The 24,079-nt window shown below is 42.3% G+C and overlaps 1 protein-coding gene and 2 long non-coding RNA genes across 3 annotated transcripts; 2 read left to right on the top strand and 1 right to left on the bottom strand.

The window, feature by feature from the left end:
- Positions 1-951: 951 nt before the first annotated feature.
- On the bottom strand, positions 952-20,181 carry GINM1 (glycoprotein integral membrane 1). Its single transcript, XM_035322157.1, has 8 exons — positions 19,997-20,181; positions 11,518-11,577; positions 11,240-11,336; positions 7,940-8,091; positions 5,754-5,910; positions 4,873-5,003; positions 3,270-3,433; positions 952-1,868 (listed from the first exon to the last, which is right to left on the bottom strand). Exons 1-8 carry the CDS (start codon positions 20,105-20,107, stop codon positions 1,760-1,762), a joined length of 981 nt encoding a protein of 326 aa, XP_035178048.1. The 5' UTR covers positions 20,108-20,181; the 3' UTR covers positions 952-1,759.
- On the top strand, positions 9,919-10,355 carry LOC118164551. Its single transcript, XR_004749537.1, has 2 exons — positions 9,919-10,003; positions 10,222-10,355. It is a non-coding gene; the product is annotated as an uncharacterized LOC118164551 (long non-coding RNA).
- Positions 16,105-18,442, top strand: LOC118164552. Its single transcript, XR_004749538.1, has 2 exons — positions 16,105-16,485; positions 17,977-18,442. It is a non-coding gene; the product is annotated as an uncharacterized LOC118164552 (long non-coding RNA).
- Positions 20,182-24,079: the final 3,898 nt, after the last annotated feature.

The raw sequence follows: 24,079 nt of genomic DNA, 5'->3' as shown, positions 1-24,079 counted from the left end.
TTTGCACTTAATTTCTTGCAACTGATGGTAGTATTTTCCTTGTGCCTTGTAACTGTGTAGAACACAATACATAAAAAAAAAGAGGATTATTTAGTCTGGAAATTGGCTAATTTGTGAAGCAGTACCACCACTTTTTCAGGCTTAACCGCTCATTGATATCGCAGCTGTTTAGAACAGCGTTACATCATGTTGCTGTGCAGGTGCTTGGTTTATAGTTTCACAAGTAAGGATGCAATGAGCGCACACTAACAGCTGCTCAATTTCCATCCGCATTGCAATTCATACTGTGCTTGTGCAATAAGGAAACATTCTTCTATGCTGTCTGGCCACTCCCCTGTTTTTTCCTTAATTTTCAGCCTTATACATCGCTTCTGTTTGAACTGTGGTAATGAAGTGGCTAGGTCTGTGTTTGCCAAGTGGCAGGAACACTTCCACATACCTGGAAGAGGACTTCGTCTGTTGAAGACTTGCTTTGACAATTCTTGTCTGTGCAGTCAGCATCCCTGTGCTAGAGTCTTAACAGCCTTCCTATTATTTCACCTGTCACGTTTTCTTTCACCAAATGTCCTTTAGTCTAGATGCCTCTAGCTCTAGCATCACTTAACGTTTTACACAGTTGTGTCACCATTGTGGTCGCTCTTTCAGTAGAGCCCTGGGAAAGCGCTGTGTGACTCCAGGGCTGTCAGTCACTGCTGCCTGTTCCAGGTGAGCAGAGCATCTGCCCCGCTTGGACCTTTCATGCTCCACACCCGGCCAGCTGTGGCACCACTGGCATCCTCAGCTGGCAGTGGTCAGGATCCTACTCTCTGAGGGCACTGAGCCTGAGCGTCTTCTGTGGATTGGAATGATGAAAAACTAAAAAAAAATAATAAATAATTTGTTCTATATATCTAATACATTCTGCAAGCTGCCGTTTTATGCAGCAAAACAGGCATACGCATAAACACAGTGTAATAAACAATTTAAATGTTTATTTGAAAAATGTTAACAGTACAAATCAGTATGGGAAGACTGAGCCTACTTAGTAAGCCAGTACTTTTGCACATTTTTTTGGGGGGTGTTGAGATGTCACATAGTACTGCTGTCACAAATAAAAAAAGCACATTGTGAACAAGCCACGTTACAAGTTTACAAGTGCTAACAATTTTTATGAGCAAAAGGGGCCATAAAAGTATAAAGTGCTTGAAATACAAATCTGCCTTTTTAAGCTTTGTTTGCATATACGTCAAAGTACTCGAGCAACACAAATGTTGGTAGTGATACTTCCCTTGCAAGGCACACTCAACCCTATGAGATATGAACCCAGGTTGGGCAGCTTTGTTTTAGCTTGCAGGCACGTGTCATGTTTGTGATACTCCTCTGTCCTTTTCTGAAAAATGCTATCTGGAGACTTGAGGCCACCCTGAATTTCATCATCTCACTGCTTACAGGACAGCCGAACTGGTTGATCTATGGGTGGGAAGGCAGCCAGCATCCTGACTTGAGCTGTGGAGAAGTGACTTCACAGAAGTTAAAACCAATGGTAACCCTCAGGGTAGAAAGCTGTTTTATTGTGAAGCTTTTGAAAAAGGCTGTATGTTTATGGGGAGGCACAGGGGAGCCAGCTTTGGGCCTCAGCCTGTGTCCCTTTACCAAATAATCAACTGACGTAAGTTTTCTTTGTAGGAAACAAGGGGTTAAGATCAAGTGCCAAATTTCAAGTCAACTAAAAATTCATTAATTAAAACAAACCAAACCAAACTCCAAAGTCAACACAGTATTAAGTACATGCTTTCTCATCTAAATTGCTTTTCCTGTCTGGAACATCTGAAGGCGAGCTGATGGTTATCGCAGGTACAAAGCTGACTTCATCCAGCAGAAGGATGCCTCTGAAAGGTAAGATTACTTGGCATTAGAAAATAGTATACAAAGTAATTCTGCATTCTAAAAATTACAGCTTGCTCTTGTTTCAGAGGGGTCCCGTGACCCAGTTTGTGCATCTGAACTATCAGCAGCATAGGCTGTCAGATCAGTTTCAAAGTAGCCTAAAACTGCCCAGCTTTTCAGCTTCTTGGACTGCTGTGACAAGCCACGCACAAGCTGCACGTGCTGCAACTGAACAAGAAAGTACTGCACGCTGCTTCCTCTCTTCTGTACTTCCTCTGCCATGGATAGTCCGTCAGGCACTGGGCTGAACAGATTATGTTGGTTAGAGCTTTTTTTCTAGTTCTGCTTAGTTCAAAGCTTCACACGTGGCAGTATTAAGCTACTTACTGCTCTGGTACAAACTTCCTTCATTTTTTCTACCTCTAACAAGTTAGTTACAGGAAGTACTGTAACCTGATGGCACGCTTTTTGAAGTGTCACGGGGAAGCAGGGTATCTTTTGTCACTGCAGTTTCCCTCTTCCTCAATTTGCCAACCCTGCATTTTCCTAGCTCTGTCAGAAGTAGTAAGACCATTTTTATCCTTTGCTGGATATATAAATTAACCACGCTCAGGGCCTTTCAGAAGCACAGCTGGTCAGTATTATTTGAGAATATCAGCTGTGCTTGCTTGGAGTGAGGAAGCATGCTTTGCTGTCAGTCATTTCTCCTGAAAGAACATATGGCTCCAAGGATTAGGGCTTGCTGAATTGACTTGGGTTGCTTAAAAATGTTAGTGCTTGTTCATTCCAGCACTAAACCTATAATGATTCTCAGCTACAGTTACCATTTTATCTTTCCATGCCTTGTTTGGGAAACTTGCTTATCTGAAAAATAATTCATGTTGCTGGTAACATCCCAGCTGAGGGAATAAAGCCATTCCCAGACAACCAACCTGATTCATAACCTTTTGCCATGAATAATACCGCCACTTCCTATGGTTTATCAGCTGCCTATACGGACAGATACTACTCGGAGAAATTTGCAAAGCCAAATTTGAGGCCTTTCATAGCTACAGTAATGACTCTAGTCAATATGAAAGATTTAGGACTGGAACGGTCTAGCTCTAGTTTCTACCTTCCTCTCTTGGAGCTATGTTAATGGTATCTCAAAATGTAGTCCTCAGAAAACTTGATAAAAATTTGGTGTTATGACAACCAAGCCTAAGACGTTTCCAATGTGAGATTTGCCCATGTTCCTCTGAAATGTGTACGCATTAAAGGCCTCTTGGAATGGAAAGTTACTGGCAGCCTCCTTCGTCAGCTGTTGCCACAGTATTCCTAAAGAACAAGGCTGTTTCTAACTTAAAAGATTTTTTGGTAGTGCTTTGTCTTCATCAGAGAAAAAAAACGCAGAAGTTACTTACTTGTTTTCACAGGAAGGGAAAATCACCTTTAAGACTTTCAGAATGAGAGCTGCTCCCACGACTCCAACCACAACGACTTCCATCAGATTAAAGAAGATGGGTAAAGATCGAAACCAGAATCTGCAGAGCCATTTTCTCAGGTCTTCCACCCACTGGCACATCACCTACAACCAAACAGGTAGATATAAAAAGACTGGTTGCAAAACACAGCAGGTGCAGTTTTTGTGGTTACTCCTGAATCACATTTCATGGTGGTAACTTTACTTAAGTAAGCAGATAGATAAATAAATAAATATGCTTAAGTATATGTAAAAGCAGGATGGAGTTGATTGGTGACTGAAACCTATTTCTTTTACAAAGTTTGGAACCTTCCAACTGAATTATTCTATTTGGAGGTTTAATTTTTGAGGAAGTGACTCATCCTGGAAGAGCGCCCTGAAAGGAAAGGGAAAATAAAGGGACACTTGAACAGAGGAAGTGAAGGACGGGTTATTTTGGCCTAGGGTAGCTATGACTGGGTACCTATGGGTATTTATGGGTATTGGGTATTTAGGGTAGCTATGATTGCACGACTAAATGCAGCAGGGAAAGGGTTCAGGAGAGAGGTAGCATGTTCTTGAACTTTTCTGTAACTTTCAGCATACTATTTTTGCCATTCTTCTTCAGCAGCATGTCGTAATGTGTTTCTTTCAGCAACAAAGGAGGGTGTGGAGCCCACCCCTACCTCATCTGGAACTGAAACTTCCCAAGCTGCTACTGTGTTTCTTAGGGGTGAGACCCATGGCTCATCTCCCAGAGTGGCCTCTAAGTAATGCCAGAAAAAATATTAAAAAAAACAAAAGTCATGTAAAGCTTAACAAGAGTCAAAATCATTACAAATAGTCTCATATAATGTAGATATCACAATCTACTTTCATGACATATCTGTGAGGTCACAACATTTCAGGATTTAGACACTTATTTGATTTCAACTGCAGTAAAAAAACACTATTTCTCACTGCTAAGGGGTAATTTAGAAACAGTGTTGTTTTGTTTTTCTTCTTGGTTTTTAAAGTTTCCTAGAATATGTCTGTAACAGTCTATTGTTCTTAGTGTTTGGCTGTGGGGATTTCTTAGACTCCTGTGGAAATCAGTTAGTGTTAGGTACCTTACACAACCGAAAATCCTGTTCTTCAACAAACACAAAGCAGCAAAACAGTCATCTGAGAAGTCACATACTAGGCCAAGTGGGAACGGCAATTCTTTCCTTGATAAATCTGTTATGATAAGCCATGTTGCTTTTTTCCAAATGAAAAATAGAAGACCAAAGACAAAGGTCTAGGAATGTTACACACCTTCTTAATATCTTTAAACGGATGTTTTGTTTGGCCTTTACGCAAAGGAAAACCCCCCTATCTGAATCCTTGCAATGCTGTTATTCGGTTTGTTCTGTAAATATCCAAGAAGGAGGAAAACCCAGCATTTGTACATGTTTCTGAAGACAATACTAAAAACAGTGAAGGAAGACTGTTCCCTAAAACTGTAATATTCATTAAGTCTTCTTTATCCATGCTATGTTGCTAGAACTAAAACTAAAACACCACCACCACCGAAAGAAACCTACCTTGTACGAAGATGGAGGTTCTATCCTAAGAGGGGTCTCTGGTAGCTTGCCAGGTAACGTCTCTTCATCCACTGTAGTTTCTGCTTGCCGGATGAGGTACTGACTGGTGGTTTGCAGTGGATCTTGAATATCTAAAGAAGAAAATACAGATTTTAGTGGGAGGATTATTTTTTTATTTGACTCTCTAATCAAGAAAGCAAAGACATGCTGCATTTCTATCTTTACGGTACAACTATCCTAAGTTTACAGGAAGATCACAGTTTTTTTTTTTTTAATTAAAAAACTGTTTTTTTTTTTTAAAACTTTAGCAGTGAACTTGGTAAGAAGCAGCAATGTTACAATGCAGCCTTTAGCTGTGCCCTTAGCTGCAAAATTTCAGCTGTCACCAGGTTTAAAAAGTGATGAACTAGGCAAAAATATTGATCTCCTCTGAAATCCTTGAGTTTTGGCTAAACTAAGCCAAAATAAGATTAAGGTATCCAGTAACTTCTCTTGCTTTAAAGTTATTTGAATTTAATAACTTAACTATTCTCTGGTTTGGAAGTGACCCAGACAGGTATTTCCTTTGCAGTTTTCTCCTTCAGTCTCAGGAAAAAGGGGGAGCTTTACAGAAATTTCCATAACAGCACAGAGATAAATTAATTCATGTGAATGTCTGGGTTTACGAGCACCAAGTAACTCAGAGGAGAACAGATTTTAAAATAAAACAAAAGAAATAACCACAATGTAGAAGAGTGGAATTTAGGTGTAAAAACACACTTTCCTGATAATACAGAAACTATTTTACTATGCAAAACACAGGAATAATGTTGCTCTTTTGTCCCTGTAAAGCAGTATGCCAACTATCATTAAAAACATTACGCAACAGCTAAGAGAGATACCTTTTCCTGAGAGGTTGGGAAGTGTAAATAGCATGTCGTTGTCCCTTGGGATGGAATACAGCATGCTCTCTTTCAAAGGGACAGTGTAGTTTGAATGTCTAAGTACTCTCAGGTCCTTCACTAAAATATCTATTTCTGTTACTTCTTCCTGCTGAACCTGCAAGAGAGGCAAACATACAGATATTACCGAGTTTAAAGTTAGGATGAAGTAGGCTGGCAAAGAAGACCAATATGTGACAGAAAACTCCAAGCCATTACGACTGAGAAATACAGATGTTGTAACATGAATCAGTATTCTTTGTTTTTACTCAACACACTTCTACAGCCTATGCCACCTTAAAAAGTTTGCTGAACAGACTGGGTCTCCCTCTCCCTGCAAAAACATGTGGCAGTCAAGCCATGGGCTTTCCACCAAGCCTTACATAGCTCTTCTTGTCAGGGAAGCATTTGAAAGCACAGAAAACTCGGACATGTAGTAAAAGGACACACGCAAACCTTTAGTGTGCTGCTGAGGCAAGACCGACACTTCTGCTTTTGCAGTCATGGCGCTTTTTTTCGTACAAGTGAAAAAATCCCACTGAGATCACTCGGTGCTGCTTTTATTTTTTACCTTGAAATTACATTGCTCTTCCTTGAACTTGTATCATTCAGAGCAGGCACCAATGCGGAGTACAGTAACAGTTTATTCACATGCTCAGTTCTTCTACTACACACTGATATGAAATAGAATAGTTTTCCTTCTCCTCCAGCACTGCACTGGACCCACTCCATTTAACAATTACTGCAGGCCTCATTTATGTAGAAGACACTCAGCATAACTACGGCTAGCACGGATAACTGCAGGGCAAGGCCAAGAACTGACAGAAATCCAGAGTGTCTGTGACTACAACAAGAACTGCAGCAGAGATATATTTCTACAAAAAAGGAATGTGGGTTATGGCTCTGAAAACACAAGTTTCACTTGCAAACAAGTTTCACTTGTGTTTTCAGAGCCATAGGCCAACTGTCTCCTTTGGCTTCTAAATGTGCAGAATAATGCCATGAAGAGGATGACTGTTACCGTCAGCTCATAACTAATGAGAAAGATGGAAAGCCTCTGATTTAAAGGAGCAGAACAGCATGAGCTTTCTGGTCGTTCTCACCAGGTGCCTGTGCAGGCCTAATACGCATTTTGATATCCAGTTTGAGATCTGAAATACAGCACCACTGCTGTGTAACAGCTGAACCAAAACAAAATGTATTAGCCAACTAACAGGGCTAAAACACAGGGCATAAGAACCTCATTCAAAACAAAACAAAACAAAACTTTCAAACTTCTCAGTGGGATCATCATTTTCATTAACAGAGTAAAATTTTGGCATGATGCAGATCTGTGAAAAGTACTACATGGTGGGCATGCAACTAATTAAAGATCACTGTTCTTATCATCCTCCTCCTATAAAAAATGTAGCAGAATATAAGACAGCAGCTTTATCTTCCATTCAGAACCTTCCTAGTTAGAAAAATAACTACAGCTTGTAGGTGATTTTGAGAACTTGGCTCTGTACATTTCCAGCACAGCTACAATTGTAACTCTTCGCATTCACCAGTATTCGTGCAAATCAGTTAGATATGTATGTGGGTTTTTTGTTTTTTTTTCTTTTCGTCTCAAAACCCATGTTCAACATCAAGTTTTTTGTTCAAATCAATTAATTAGCTTACATACACAATAGCCTAAGGCTAAGCCCTCAGATGGGCCTTCACAACAAGCCCACCTGCTTAATTTGTTGCTGCTGCAAGACACGTGATTGAAATGCTTTGTTAGCTTGGGATAAATAATGGGGAAAAACTCAGAATAAACATATGCCTCTTTTATTAATGTTGTACATTACTTTCAAAATGAATTATTGCTTGTGAGTTTGACTTTCCTTGCGTAAATGCACATTTTGAAAAAGCATGTGACAGTTAATGATGTTCTGACAGCCTTAATGGAAAATCATCCAACTTTTAGCTACTAAAATAAGAATAGAAGCATTAAAACTCGAGTTCTCCTTAAGAAACACCTCTGCTACTACACAGGTTGGTATCATCTTCCTCAGTACTGTGCTAGCTACACGTAAACCTTTGAACTCTTGGTTACTATTTGCCTCTCCTAAATTCAAAACAAGCAAAATTTGTTGTTGTTGTTTTGTATTATTTTTATTTACCTGTCTTCCATCAATTTCTGTCACTTCTTCCTGAATGACAATCAGCTGCAAATCAGAACTGGATGCCAAAGGCCACTCGTGAACCATGATGCGAACGCTGACAGTTCCCAGGCGCTGCTGATCGGGTAGGGTATCCACGCTTCCATTCTCCACTGTTACGACATAATGTCACAGTTTTCAAAGAGAAACCATCCCAAATTGAAAGAAGAACTCTCCATGGGGCAAACAGATGCAACTCTAGCACAGACTACTTGTGCCTTTGCACAGGTAGCATCTCAGTGGGAAAGTCGTTACAACTACAGAGGACCACTAGAGCTGGGTTTTAATGAAGCAATAGCTAGCAAGGAAATACGTTCCCTCTCATTTCAGTTTTTTAGAGCTGGGGCTGGGAATTCACCATTTTATTTTGCAAGTGCTTCAGATGTTTTAAATGAATTAAATGCAGTTGGATTTGATGATCTTTGTATGCCCCTTCCAACTGAACTATTCTATACTAAACCAGAGATGTCTTAGTGATTGCATCAAAGTCTATACTAGGCTGGTGTCCTTAGCATTTCCAGTAAGTGCTACTATAAGCAGTTGTAATCTGGAAAACAGATGCCAAGGTTTTTAGCAGTAGATCACCAAATCAAACTCAGAGCAGTCTCATGATACACGCAGCAGACAACAGCAGCACTGTATGATCCCCAAAGTAAGGGAGCTTGCAAACAATGTGGCCTTTGAGGTTTGCATCTAAGCACCCTAAGCTGCACCCTTTGGCTCCACTATTACTGCATTCTTATTCTAGTTGTCCAAAGGAGTTCATAAGAGTAATGCCACAGTCCAGACAGCCCCCTGCATAAACATCTCAATTCATACGACATTCTTCCTCTCAACACTGAAATAAATATGCTCTCCAAAATCATCCTCCCTGAGATATTTGTGTGACTTGCATAACCATTTCCTTCAAATGGCTGCCAGAGACCTGTTGGGTTCCAGCGCTTTAGCTCTTTTTCACACACGCTGCTTATGCTAGACAAGTGTTGGCTCCCTCATGCGTATTTTTTCTGCACCTCCCTCACTCCCCACCATTTTCACGTGGGACTGTGACACCTCAAACTCTCTTCCTACTGAAAAGCTTTCAGCTATCCAACAACCTAACACTCCACACGTACACAGAGAACTGTCCTTCTACCCTCCGTGTTTCTCCATGAGCTTAGTATCCTTCTCCCAGGTACCGTGCCCCTCCTTCAGGTGAGGCCATGCTGAGCTGAAGCACAGCAGCGGAGGGCAGGAGATCTATGCCTGACACAGACCACGAGATACGTGAACTGAGACCCAGCAGGCTCCTGTGTCTAAGCCTCAAGTGCTACGTGTCACCTGCAGTGCTAGCTTATGAGGCACCCGGGGGAATGCTCAGCTAGTGTCCTTTGTTACTCAGGAACAACTCCATGCGCTCATTTGTTTTATGCTGTGACCCCTTTCCTCATAAAGCTATTTAGCTTTTATAAATGCAGAAAAATGCTTTTTGGAACCATTTAGGAATATTTTACATTGTGAAAATAAGCTGCCGAAGGAAAGAAAGAGGGGCTATTCCCAACAGGTGTAAGCTGGAGTAGTAACCTGTTTGCTGAGTGTTTCCTGAACTGTAGCAGCAAGCAGGCATTAAAGGAGCAAAGCCACAAATATCCCAAGCAGCTGAGGCTCCCTGTGTTCAACCTTTCCTGTCTGTGTAAGGCTGCTCAATCCCCACGACGTGCAATAGGAGCTGAGGATGCTCACCCATCTAAATATGACTCTGTGGGAACTTGAGGTCGGGGCATCGGTGCCATGCACAACATAACAAAAACATCAAGAGAATACCATTTGGGAGACTTGGTCTCTGTTGTTCAAGGGCATGAATGTTTGGCTCAATTTTGATGTTACATACAGATAATCAGGAACATTTTTTCCACTCACTTAACAGGTAATGAGAATCTCAATATCCTTTCAACCCTTGACAAATGTTATCTGACTGTTCTTGCTAATTTAGTTAGTAAATAGTATAACTGTAATTTTACAGGTAGCAGACAGGAGGAGCACTGTGTTGAGGACCAGACCCAAACATGGAGGTGAACAATTCCGGGTTCCTAGCTCCCAGGTCAAATCAGTAATTTTCTCATTGTTTCAGATTCACACTTGTAATTATAGCCACTGCAAGCTACACAGCTATGATTTGAGAAATGAACAGGAACTACTACAGTAAGGTGTTCAGTGTCTCTCAGAATTAGTCCATAAAATCCTAGCTGTTTTTTTGGGGTCAGTTATCTTGTAGGTAAATGACATTTTGCCATGTTTTTCTGTCCTAGATAGGATAGAAATCTATCTCTAGGATAGAAATTCTATCCTACGCTAGATAGGATAGAAAATACAGAAGCAATGGGAATATATCTATCCCCAAAACAGACAAGCAAATTACTGCTCTCCCACTTCAGAAAAGAAATAGTGTCAAATTAATAATTGATGATATTTGGGAAGGAAGGGTTCAAGAGGCAAGGTCATGGCTCAGCGAAGCAATTTAGAAAAGCATTAGTACCCTCTAAGTAAACATCTGAATGTAAAAGGAGGATGACCTTGGAAACCAAGCTAGAGACTGCTGCACCTGATCCATCAAGAGATCATTCTGAATACAACAGATGCTTAAATCAAGTAGTTTAATTGCTCTTCCTTAATTAATTATATAGTACGCTCTGTGTATATCAAAAATCACAGTGCTTTCTGATCTTTTACAAAAGGTATAGCATTGAATCAGTGATAAAAATAGCAGTTTCAAGATCATTTGAAGTCCTTAACCACTACAGGACACTAGCAAAACTGCAGTAATTTATGCCATAATATCCTATCCAGGAGAAACTTCTTCGTTCACTAAAGTCAGACATGAGATAATTAAAAGATCTTCCCAATACTAATTCATATTTTTGCTATTGAATCCCTTTTTGGATATATGCCAGCCAGCCTCGGGACACAGCCATTAGCAGGGTGGAGTTGCATCCTTCTGTTTACATTGTCTAGCTTGTAGTGCAAAACACTCTTCTGAAAAGAGAGGCAGTCTCAATTTCAGATGAAACCATTTACATTGAAGCAAATGAATGTGACTTGAGAACAAGGTAGTAAGATTTTTTTCCCACCCACACCAGGAGCAAAATTCTCCTAATTTGGGAAATGACTTGCTTCTACAATGCTGAAGTTAGCAGAGTATGAGAACACGCAGACTTTGTAAGCTTTGGTTACTAGATAACAGGGACTCAAAATACAGCAGGAAAAAAAAATGAGAATACTCACATATTACTGTTTGACATGTTATGTGGGCAACCCCGCTTTTCATAGGGAAATCATTTAGATATACCTGTCCATTAACATAGGTGATATTAAAAACAACCTGAAAGACAGACAGACAGAATGAGTGCGCGGTCCTGCTCCTACGCTACAATTCTCAGAGGAACATAATCAATGCTGACTGAAGTCAGACAAAACAACGTATTTGCATCCACATGTGGACTTAGTTTCACTGCATATTAATTCATTGAATAAATAGCAAATAAATGAAAAAAACGGCGAACCTGTCCTTTGTGAAATTCTCCATTGCTTTTCAACATCATAACATTGACTCTGATGGTTTCCTGGAAAACAATGATGAAAAGAGATGTAAGTTTCTATGAGAAAACACATGAGCAGCTCCAGGCCACAATCATCTTTCATGCACAATCATGACAGAATGGCAATGTACTAGTCCCAGAGCACGTTGCCAGGCTTTCTGCCTTGCAAACAGAAGAAAGAAGAATATGTTTAATTGTTCCATGTAAGGTTTTTTTTCCTCTTTTAAAATACAAAGTATTGATGAGAAAAAATGAACGTTTCCCCTTTAAGTATAACACATTTTTAAAACAGAGATAATAATAACCAAACAAAATTCTCAGAAGAACTTGTTATGCATGGATACAATGGAAAAGAAGTCTCATATTAACTGAAACAGAGTTGACTATGCAAGATAAAATCAGATTCTCAGTCTCTTAATGATCATTAAGAACTCCACTTACTCTTCAGGATGAAGTATAATTTAATACATGTTGGCCTATACTAAAGACCACTCATTTTTGTCAGCATCAACAGTAATCCTGTTTTTTTTTTTTTCTTTGGTTACCCTTCGCAAATTATGCCACACAGGGCTCCTCCAAACCCACAGCTAACGGGGATTTATTTCCTTCTTTCAAACCTCAATTGCTGTAATTTATTGTTTCCCTCATTCGGTCCCTCTCATTTCATCCTTGTCGTTTCAGGGGCTCTATTGCAGATGGGACCTCAAATCTCCCAAATCTGCCCCCTGACAATGTCTATATCTGGAAACAAACCTCTCTTGAACACAGACAAATGTAATGATTGCCACACTGCTCTCCTGAGTCATCTACTCAGAAATAACGTTAAATTCTCTATTTGCCTTTTGGGAACCTTAATTGATTCTACTCGTGTTTAATTTTCCTCTGGAAAACTCTCCTCTGTACCTTCAGCACCTTTTTTTTAGCACTGTGTTTAATTAAGTTTCACACTAAACAACTAAAATTGAGCTGTGTCTCAAAAGCAAGTAGAACTCATGAAAATTTAAAATGAAAGAATGAATGAATGGCTTTCAGTTTGGGATTTTTTAGGCAGGAAATACTCAAGTGTATACAGAACAGAACAGAGTGAACAGAGAGCTTCTGAAGTACAACTCCAATATAAAAATTTCTTAAAACAATGGGCGTTAACCAGTACATAGAGGTAGCCAGAACCATCACAAACTGAAAAACAACATCTAAATCCGAACCAGCAGAAATCTGGCTTCATATGACAAGCATGGTTTTAAATACAATACAGATTTAAATTAAAAAAAAATAAATAAAGTAAGTACAGATTTTTAAAAAATGAAGTAGTTTCCTTTGGTTTGAAATGACTTGCCATTGATGTTTCAGATTCGTTTGTCAAGTCAATAGGAAAATTCTCTGGCCACTGAGACCAAGAAGAAAATTTCTTTCTCTGTGCCCCTCCTAGGAAATGGGTGTTTATACTGACTTTTCTCCAAAACTCAAGTCTGAGTTATTCATATTAAATGAAACTTACCCATTTACTTAGAAAAACAGAAATCTATTAACGAATATGTAAACCGGGTTAATGACGTAACGGTAGGATGTAATCTATTCTGTCATCCTGCAGCTTCCTCAAACCACTTTTCCTCATGTTTTAAGAATGCTGTATATTTAAAACAAAAATCCCCTAAATTTTAGCACTTTATTCAGCATTCAGAGCTGTACTTCTTTTAGACCCCCCCAATTGTGTAACAGATCATCAGACCTTTGTGCCATGACTTCCTCGTATTTTGAGCCTTATAGGAACCCAACGGGCCCAGAGGAGGGACCTTCCCAGCAGTCTTAATAGTCCTTCAGTTTTTGAGCTTTAAATCTGAGCTGCTTTACCCAGTATTTTGCAATCTTCTTTCACCGCCACCGATGTGACTCACGGAGATTACTAGAAAAAGGAAATGACTGCCAGATAGCTACTACTGAAAAGAAGGAAAATCCCCCTGCTCTTTGTTTTAGTCAAATGCTGTACTTGATAATGAAGGCCATAGGGCAAAATAGATATGCTCAGCAACTGGGCACCATATGCTCAAGGTGAAACATGTGTGAGGATTAATGTTCTTCAAGGCAGTTGTCAGTTCTGCTGATTTAGTATCCAAAAGCACGGTCATGAATGACAGTATATACTTAGAGCTTGCACTCAAGGAGCATATTACATGTTTAAGAAATCAAAATATTTAAGCAGTACACATCCATGCTGTCAAATTTACAAAAAGTAGAAGGTAGCATGCAGACACGACAGCTGAGCTGACCTAGAGGCCTCTGCACAGAAAGGCTGGAGACCTCTCTCCAGTGCATCATCCTTCCCTCTCCTTTACACCAAGCCGGCGAGCCGCTTCAGCTCATTAAATGGGCAGGAGAACTTCCACATTTTTGCCTATTTCTTCTGACAAGAAGAAATGGACAAGAAGAGGCACAGGACTGCTGACCCCAGAGGCCCGAGCTGCTGGACAGGCTCTGTGTTGGGGCTGCCTTTGCCCCTCAGTGGCACGGGCTCGTAAAGGTTCCCTGAAACTTCGGCCTACGATCAGTCCTCCGCCAAAGCTGTTACACCATGACCCTTCACAAGTGACGGAGAACTCACAGTCTTGCCTTCTTTTGACCCCCATGGCCAGTCAGTTCCTGTCTGGAGCCAACAATTTCTTCTCCTGATGACTGCCTGTATTCTGTATACACATAGTGGCATATCTGATTTTTTTCAGGCTTGAAGCACTTGCTCCTGAGCTGTCCTTGTGTTCTTGTTTTGCCCAAGCAGTCTCACAAGACTTGGTATGAAACATTTCAAGCAGATCTCAAAGTTTCGGTGCTAACAAATAACTAGTTTTCAACTGTTCCTGCTCCAAATGGTCACAAACTGATACAGAAAATACAGAAACATCTCAAGGACCTGAGGAAGTCCACCTTTTTTTTTTCTTTTTTTTTTTTTTTCCCCAGAGTACGAGCCAACAAAATGTCATTCCTGACAGATGCTAATTCAATGTATTCTTAAAGCTCTCCAGTGATGTCCAAAATTTTCACATTCTCCTCAACTATTTACTCCAATGCTCAGCTATCTTTAACATTAGAAGTTTTCCTGGTGCCTAACATGAAGCTTCCTTGCTTTATGAACAGCTTGTTCACCACTCTTTACAGTATCTTCTCACAGAAAATATCAGTTTTCCTGATTTTATGTTATTTCTTCCACCTCACTTAATTCTTCCTTAGAGGCCAGTTCCTCACCGCTGCCTTCCCACTGGTCTTTCCTGACCGCCTGCACCCAAAACACAGCGGGGCCTGCTGCGACCGAACTGCTGTGGCCCACCTCCCTGACCCTGCACACCCCATAACAGAGTCTACATGAGGACAAGAGCCACAAGACACGCCAAACATAATGAAAAGTGGGGCAGGGGGCTCACCCACAGCAGGCTCTGTGTGGTGCACAGCCTTCCTTCCCCCTCTTAACGCAACCCCAGCGGGTGGCCCCTTGATATCTGCCCGAGGGTCCATGCTCAAGAGCCGTATGTAGTTAATGCCTGCTGAGATGGCAGGAAAGCATGAGGGGCCACCAACAGTTCTTATATCCTGCTTCCATGGTGAACTACCTGACCAGGCAACCCCCACCTGTTAGAAAGTGCTCCCATATGGGACCATCTCACCGTCTTTCCAGTTCCAGACTTATGAAACATCCTTTATCTTCAACACAGAAAACATTTGATTATGTTAGCATAATAAAATTCACTGCTTCAGAAAACAACAAAAAAAGGCACTTTACATCTTTATGGATAGGCCTTATGGCTACACACCTCACTACTAAGAAAAGTAAATAACTCCACATCATCGAAGGACAGCCCCACAAAGCAATTCGTGTCCCCAGGAATCAGGCCATACTTTCAGCTTACACCCATCCACCCATTCACAGCACTTTAGCTGTCGCTGTGCTAGCAAATACCTTCACATAAAACTCTCCAATTTACACTAGAAATTGCCTCGTTGTTCTTAAAGGTGTTACAGGATGTAGAAGTGTCTCCTGAGTTTTCCTGAGACTTCTCATCACTGTTTTAGTGCTCCAGCAGTGATATTTACAGCAGTAATGGCCACAGGACCTGTAAAGAAGACAGCACTTCCACCACAAATGCATGTCATTCTCTTCTTGGAAAGCTAGGCTACAGCAGTAATAGCGTGGCAATGTACACTACAGGATTTTTGTGAACCAGTGAATTTTTGTAAACCTGAATCAATAGCGATAAGCAGGCAGCAATCATTTTCTAATCCTTTCTCTTTAGCCATGTGCTGCGACAGAACCCAGGAGAGTTAAGTGGGGCAAAACAGAAGCAGCAGAAGAGCACGATGACGGAAAGAATATATAAAGCATCTGACATAATTTAAAAGGGAATATTCATTAGTTCTTAAAGACTCCTCACACCAATGCCACACAAATCTACAGAGAACACTTCACCCAACCCCAGCCTTTCATGAAAAATGCCACACAAGACAAAGCCGTTAGGTCTAATCATGCAGGAACGTCAAACAGATCTGACTACAAAATCAGGAAAAAACCTCTGGCAGGCAGTAGGTACCTGCCACAGTGCATTGTAGAGTTTCCCCCAGCACAGGGTAACTGCTAAGTCCCGCACAAGTGCATCACTCCCACAAAGCCCATCTCCAGACCGAGGCAGGAGCAGCCAGCCCACTTCAGGCACAGCTGTTCTCTCTCGAGGCTCGCCGAACAGGGCTCTGTCTAACAGGGCTCTGTCTGCGCTGGCAGGCAGGGGAGCGGAGCGGGCAGCAGTAGGAGCAGATGGCACAATGCCTGGCAAGATGGCCAGCTGCACGGCGAGCGGCGGACAGACCATCGCCTCGCGGCAGCTGCGCAGGCACAGCTGGGATATCCTGCCTGCAATATGGAAACGTGACGTCGAAGGAAGGTTGCCAAACCAGGTAAGAAACGGACAAAACTAAAATCTATAAATATAAAAAGAGATTGTGGGAAAGAGTGCTCAAATTAACCAACAGCTAACATCCAAACTCATACCCTTTGAGTTCACATGGAAAACTGGCTCCAAAGAGAGCAACCCTTTATTTGTAATTTAGGCTTCTGTTCTAATTCTCTCACCAGACTCCAAACAGGTATGTTGGAGGATCAGTCTTAGCAGGCCATGGGGCACAGCTGAGTTAAGAAACAGGCACGGTACAGTCCTTGACAAGTTTGCAGGACGATAATTAGCCCCTCATGTTTTACCAAATTTTAGTACAAAATCTTCTCAAACAAATTTTGCTGTTATTAAACTGCATGACAATATTTAGGATAAGACAATGAAATTCAGTATTTAAGTAACTAAAGCTGAACTATCCTTGTTAATACACAAATCTAACACAATGATGCTTCTGCTTTTCTTTACTTTTCTGAACAAGCAGAAAAATAAGCTTCCTCGCTTTGTGATGATTCATAGTACAATATTGCTTATCCCTTCCTTTGCCCTGCATATGTTGCTAGAACTAATTGCCTTTGCTTTCTCCCCATTAAATCAACTAACACTATGAATATTTTAACAGGAGTTTTAAAGGTGAATGCTTAGTCTCACATCATCAGGACACAGTTGCATCATACTGCTTTAATTTAATCAAATATACATGGAAAGATGATGTGGTGCCTTTTAAGTATAAAGTTCAGAACATGTGCCAGGCTGTTAATAGAGAACCTGGGATAAAGCTGTGAAATAAATACTTCCGAGTGTCACAATTAAAAAGTTTCTTTGATTGAAATACATTACACCCACTGAATCCGTACTCACATGGCTGATGGAGTGAAGATGACTTTTTTCTGTTGTGATACAATCTATCCACATAGAGGTTTCTTGCAGTCAACAACAGCCTGAAAAAAAGTGTTTTTCAAGCAACTGCACTAAAAAATTCTGGTAGGCAAGTAAGCCTTTTCAAAAGTAAACAGTTAAATCTAAATTATCTAGAGATAAATGGAGTAAACAAACATCACAGCATTCAGCTCACTGTGCTTTTAGCCAGTTTTTATCAGCACGTTAAAAATAATCTAAACCACAAAATCTAATTCTTGACCTAGCATCAGAAAAGCACAGTCCTTTAATGCTAAGATCAGTTATCTTGTTGCATTATTCCATGCCTTTTTTATATAAAGTTATGTCTAATATCAATCAATCTGTAATCCATATTTGCTTGTCCAAATTTCAGGAGGATAAAGCAAAAATAAAGCACACATGCTAATGTTTAAAAAAAAAAAAGAAAAAAAAAAGCACCCAGATTTCAAAACAGCTTATTTAAGAAACGACAAGTATTGCACAACAATGGGGGTGTTCGCATTCCGGAGCTCAACAAACGTGTTTCAGACTTACAAAACACAATTGCACACACATTATTCCAAAATTCCAACGTCTTTCCTCAATCCTTCCATTACAGGTTTTACAAAACATCGTGGACATCAACTTGGAGGTAAACTTTCACACAATGCACGAGAACTACATAAATGTGAAGCTATCAGAAGTATTCTGATAATCCCAGGATTATGGAGTGCACAGTCATGGTAGCCAAAGAGAAGCTTAAAAGACCACCTGCAGTCCCAAACCTTCCTGAGGAAAGATCCTTCTGCCCCCATGCCATGAGTTGTTAAGCTTGTGGCTTCTGAAGCCAGCCCACGAGCGCTGAATTCCCGCTCTGCCTGTTCCCTTCTTCTTCTACCAGGCTATTTAATATAAATCAGCTCCTGCTCAGACAAGAGCAACTCTTCTACCCAAAACTCTTTCAAGACGTGTTCTTTCTTTTACATCAAACATGATCCTGTATGTACAAAAAGAAGCAGTGCAGAAGGAAACATGAGTTCTTATTTATATATATATATATTAAACTCTCAAACTGAAAAAAAAAGTAATAGAAGTGCACGTTCCCTTTCTGACTCCTGGAAGAGCTTTTCTGCCCATAGTTATACCGCTACACCACTCTAAAGCTAAAAAGGTGCAGAGATTTCTAAACTGGCAAAAACTTTGCTGGCAGACCTCCTGAGCAGTACAGCATGGACAGACAGACCCGTCCCCACAAGCAAACAGCACGGCTGTGCTCACCAGTTGTGTTACACCCCAGTTACTCCATCAGGCTTTACTCTGAAACATACCTACCCTGTTTCTAACCCCAAGCCGGCTTCCACGTAACCAGCCCAGGCATCGCTGCGCCACGCTCACTCACACCTTCAGGTCCTAAGACAGCATGAGCAGATGTGCCTCCGTGTCTTGTATAATTGCCTGCTGTGGGAAATAGCTCTAACACTACGGAGCTGAAGTTTCGGTGTGAAAGTGTGACAGTTTCATGATGGAAGATGGTAAGCAAGAGCGCAGGTTTATATCCCTCTACTACTACTGCTTGCCAAATCCCACATAGCTCTCCTTTTCTCAGAGGGGATACAAGAAGTACCTGAGGACTGAGCTTTCTCTGCCCTCTCATACTTCCGTGCGCCTGACTTCAAGCACAGGCACACTTCTATAGATCTCTGAAGACCTAGATCCCCATTTTGAGGAGCTAAGCCCATCTCTCCTCAAGGGCCCACCAGGAGAAGCAGGGACCAGGAAGCGAGCCCAGGAATCCTGCCTTGCAGCACAGGATGTGCCAGCGCAGGGCCTGCGCCAGGCTGCCCTGGCATGGCTTTACTCAAAGGAAGGAACTCTGGAGGAAAAGAAGCCATAATAAATTCACTCGCATGACTGCAATTTTGCTTTGGCTAGGCAAGTGACTATGGACCCAGCGGAGCTCTTCCCTCTTTGGGATCTAACACCTGGCAGGTCCCGATTACTAGGGTTTGAGGAATACATCTAGTCACGACTTAACCACAGATACAAAAGCAGCTGGACCTCTTCTGCAGTTCTCGAGGTCACAGCTCACCCCTGTCGCAGCACATCCCTTCATTCCCACTGACATCTCTGCACAGTATCAAAAGCCTTCTGCTCCTCGAAAAGCCACCAAATTTAACTCGAAACAGATCTTACCGAGACGCAGCTCGGCTTCTGGAAGGGGAAAGCAGATGGCGCGACGCCCTGCGATATGCCGGTACCCTTTTGCTGGTTCAGTTCAGGGGCACGGAGGTGAGGAGGAGCAGCAGTGGACCCAATGCACCGCTCCCCCGGCAGCACCGAGCCGTCACGGCGAGGCCGGGCACAACGCACCGCACCGTACCGCACACAAATACCCCCCCCCCCGACCTGCCGGCCACTTTGGGGGCACATTAAATCGCATTTAACCCCCGAAGGGCGCACTGCGGGCACGGGCGGCGAGCCTTGCCCTTCCCTACCGCCCCGGGAGGCTCCCCCGGCGGCGGGGCGCTGCCTGCGGGCAGGGGTCGCGGCGCACAGCCCCCCTCCACCCAGCCGAGCCCCCCCCGCAGCCCCGCCGGTCCCCGGAGGGCCCCGCGGAGCCGCCCGGCCCGGCCCGGTACCTGGCCCAGCTGCGGAGCGGCGGCCGGGCCCAGCAGCGCGGCGGCCAGCGGCGGCAGCAGCAGCAGCAGCGGCGGCAGCAGCAGCCCGGGCCGGCCCCGCGCCGCCTCCATCTTGCGACCCGGGAACGAAAACAAAGTGAAACACCGCCGGCGGGGCGGGGACGGGGGGCGGGCGGGGAGACGGGGGCGGTGTGGGGCCGGGGGAGGTGACAGGAGCCGGGCATGGGGCAGGGGAGGCGGCTGGAGACGGGTATGGCGTGAGGGGAGGCGGCAGGAGCCGGCCCGCTGGTCAGGTCTCCCCTCAGAAGGGGCCTCCCGCGGCTCGGAAGTGATTGTTGTTGTTTCATTTTTGATCCACGAGTTATCAGACTAGGCGAGAGGGAAACTTGAGCGCTCAAACCCACGGGCAAAGAGGAACGCGCTGGGTCTCCGGGTCCTTGGTGGGTATGAAGGCGTGGAGAGGCTTATGTGCAACGAGAAAGAGGGAGGGCATCTCACTGGTAACCAAAAAGCTTTCTGACAGTAACTTTGTAACAGCAAGGGTGGCAAACAGCTGGTACCCAGAGAGGTTTTAATACAGCCAGGACACGGCAGTGACGTCCTGTTGAAGGAATCTGTAGCCCCACTTCATCTTGCACTGTGACTCACACGGCTGATAGTGAATATAAATCATAAAAACCAGAAGCTTGTTATTTCATACGCATTTTGCAGTCATGACACACTGGGATAAATATCCGGCATGAGATACAAGGCATTGGAAAGGGAAATTTTCATATTACGAAATGTATGTTATATGAAAGCCTCAAATATTTCATCACTAAATACATTTATTGTCAGTTGTTAGTACGATTTTAGATGTTAGAAAAAATAAAATTGCTTAACTGATTTCCCTGTAATGATACAAGTCAGTAATGCATAAGGAATAAAAGCACAGATGTCTTAATTTCCAGTGTCTCTCTTTAACATCACACAGTTGCTCTTAAATCTGTACTAAAGCTGCCTTTTTTTGTTGTTGTTGTAAATCTATTGTGTGCAGTAAATTAAAAGAAATAGATAAAGCTTCACTGTGCAATCTAACGAGGCAAAAATCTACACGTCAGCTCCCCAACATGACATTTCGCCAAGTCTCTTAAGGGGCACATAAGAGTCTGTGGGGACAGGATGGCAGCTACAAGAATGCAACTCTTGTTAGTACTTGCAGTTGTATGCATGTGCTGGTGGGAGGAAGTTTAAGTTATGTACATTCCTAGCTACGTGTTGCACTCCATGCGTAAATCAGATTGGAGGCTACGTCCCAGCAGGACTGGTGAATCCTAGATGCACAAAAGCAAGCTACAATGCTCCATTGTTTTGTGTGTTAGGTTGATGATTAAAATGTTTGCTGAATGTACCAAAGGCATAAATATTAATGGTGTCAGAGCAAATAAAAGTACAAGGAAACAAGGCTCGCTGACCTGTCAAATTCATAGTTTCAGCAAATTTCAAGTGGGGTTATCAGCTCACCTCAAGGAATTCATCATCTCACTGAAATGGAACACAGAAATGCCTGTTCCTTCCTGAAAGTCTTTGAATGTCTCCTTCTGCAACTTTCTTGGTAAATTATCTATCAAGTAATATTTTGCTTTTTTTTTTTTTTTTTTTTTTTTTTTTCCTTCGTTCTTTCATTTTTCTCCCAGTCTTTTGCACATCCTTTTCTTCAGTCCTCTCACTCTTTCTTCCCTTCATTTTATTCTCCTGGAACTTAGTTAAAATTAAAAAAAAAAAAAAAAAAAGCATTAAAAATGCTTTCAATGTTACTTCTCACTTTCTTTTCCCAAATTTTCCAAGCTTTCATTAGTCTCAGAGCAGAGGGGATGTATAAATATATAATGCAAATGGTAAAATTCCTACCGATAACTAAGTAACTATTGCTGTTATGTATTTGATCCATTCTTTTTTCTTCAGTATTTCACGAGTTCAGCTGAAAGGGACCTTCCGATAACATCGAGTCCAACCACCTGACCACATCGGGGGTAACCAAAAGTTGAAGTTGAAGCGTATTACTGAGGGTTTTATCCAAACATCTCTTGAACACTGACAGGTGTGGGTCATCAGCCACCTCTCTATGACACTTCTGCTATATTTCAGTGGCTTTATATTTAAGCTGGAGTTGATATTTCTGACTATTTAAAGGGATCTTGAAAATCTTTTTTTTTTTTTTTTTTTAACCCTCATTGTAGCCATGGGCTATCAGAAAGCAAAAGTCAGTATAAATAATAGGGAAATTATGACTTAATTTATTTTATGACTAAAAAGATGTAACAGTCTGGCCTAAGCAAGTGGTATGCTTTCTTGCTGAAGGCCAAAGTATGAGCTCCCAAAATAGCAAGTAAACAGTTAAACTTCAGTCAGCACAGGCTTGCATAAAACTGATGCACTGTTTAAGTCCCTCTTAAAGTTTCAGAGTAAATAAATGTAATGCGTGCTATAGCGCTTTCTTCTGTCAATAACTGCCACACAGGATGGCTTAAAAACAGTCTTAATTCAGGAGTGATGTGCAGACTGGGAATAAACTCACAGAAACATCGCAACACTGCAAAATGTTTGATAGCACTAACACTAAGGATGCAAATTCAACATGCTGCAGTGCAGATTTGGACCCAGGACCAGGGCCCCCCCCCCCCCCTTTTTTTTTTTCCCTCAGGACCATCATGCAGCAGGATAATGATGAACAGAAAACCATGTAAATTCCCTGCTTGGCTATTTATTAAGGTGCACCTTATAATATTATGATCTGATGCTATTTTTGCTGGTACTTGAGGAGATCTTGGTCTTACCAACCTACACGCATCTCTTCGTACTCCTAACTGCACATTTCTGCTCCCCCACCTTCACTGCTTCCCTTTTACTGTACTCAGGTCACTGTCAACTCAGGTCACTAATCTGGCAGATTCAGCAACAGGAAATAAATTGTTTTGCAACAGACCCATGACTCAAATCGACTCATTGTGCAGTGAGTACCAGGGCTTGACCCAGAAAGAGATGAAAATTGTGTGGCCTGAAGTCACAGAATCACAGGTTGGAAAAGACCACCAAGATCGTCTGGCCCAACCATCCTCCTACCACCAATGTCACCCAGTAAACCATGTCCCTAAGCACCACGTCCAACCTTAAATACTCCCAGGGACTCTTACTCCACCACCACCTCCCCGGGCAGCCCATTCCAAATGCCTGACTATTTCTGAGAAGAAGTGTATCAATATTATGAAAATATGAAGCCATTGGTTCATACACTGCCTTTTGATAATATTTCATATTGATTATAGCAGTATTATGATATTAATAAATATGAAATGTACTTCTATTATTGCATTAATTTTCTATTTTCAACATAGCACGTCACAGGTTGATATTGTTACGAGAAATAAGGAAGGTCAAGGTCAAGTTGAAGTTCTTTGCATGGGATCCTGTACTTTGAAGGCAATGAAATTATTTCAGCTGTATCATGTAAGACCAAGCACATGCTATGGCATCAGTTAAAAGGGCGTAAATTCTGTTTGCCTGTCTGCTCTTTTGGTGTTGCCCAAGGCACTACAAGCCATGCCTAGCAGTGTGCTCTGGGCAAACACTGGCCCTACCACTCACCTGATAACCCATAATAACCTAACTGCGAGGTGACAGTGCTTGTGTCCAGAGAAGGGCTACGAAGCTGGTGAAGGTCCTGGAACACAAGTCCTGCTGAGGGAACTGAGGGTGTTTAGTCTGGAGAAGAGGAGGCTCAGGGGAGACCTCCTTGCTCTCTGCAACTGCCTGAAAGGAAGGAGTGGGGAGCTGGGGGTCGGCCCCTTCTCGCAGGTGACTAGTGATAGGACTAGAGGGAATGGCCTCAAGTTACGCCAGGGGAGGTTCAGGTTGGAAATGAGGAGACATTTCTTCTCAGAATGAGCAGTCAGGCACTGGGACTGGTTGCCCAGGGAGGTGGTGGAGTCACCGTCCCTGGGGGTGTTCAAGGAGAGGTTGGACGTGGTGCTTGGGGACATGGTTTGGTGGGTGACATTGGCGGTAGGGGGTGGTTGGACCGGATGATCTTGAAGGTCTTTTCCA

The sequence above is a fragment of the Oxyura jamaicensis genome, chromosome 3 (assembly GCF_011077185.1).
Source record: "Oxyura jamaicensis isolate SHBP4307 breed ruddy duck chromosome 3, BPBGC_Ojam_1.0, whole genome shotgun sequence".
NCBI lineage: Eukaryota > Metazoa > Chordata > Aves > Anseriformes > Anatidae > Oxyura > Oxyura jamaicensis.
Note: the sequence above shows the minus strand (reverse complement) of the source record. Positions and strands in the feature narration are given on the sequence as shown.

Bases quoted from the DNA above. Each gene is read 5' to 3' on its own strand.
- GINM1 (XM_035322157.1), bottom strand. From the start codon at position 20,107: ATGGAGGCGGCGCGGGGCCGGCCCGGGCTGCTGCTGCCGCCGCTGCTG. The intron at 11,578-19,996 runs GTACCGGGCCGG...ATTGTTTTCCAG, and splicing joins CCGCTCCGCAGCTGGGCCAG to GAAACCATCAGAGTCAATGT. The intron at 1,869-3,269 runs GTAAGTAACTTC...CTTACCTTTCAG, and splicing joins TTCCCTTCCTGTGAAAACAA to AGGCATCCTTCTGCTGGATG.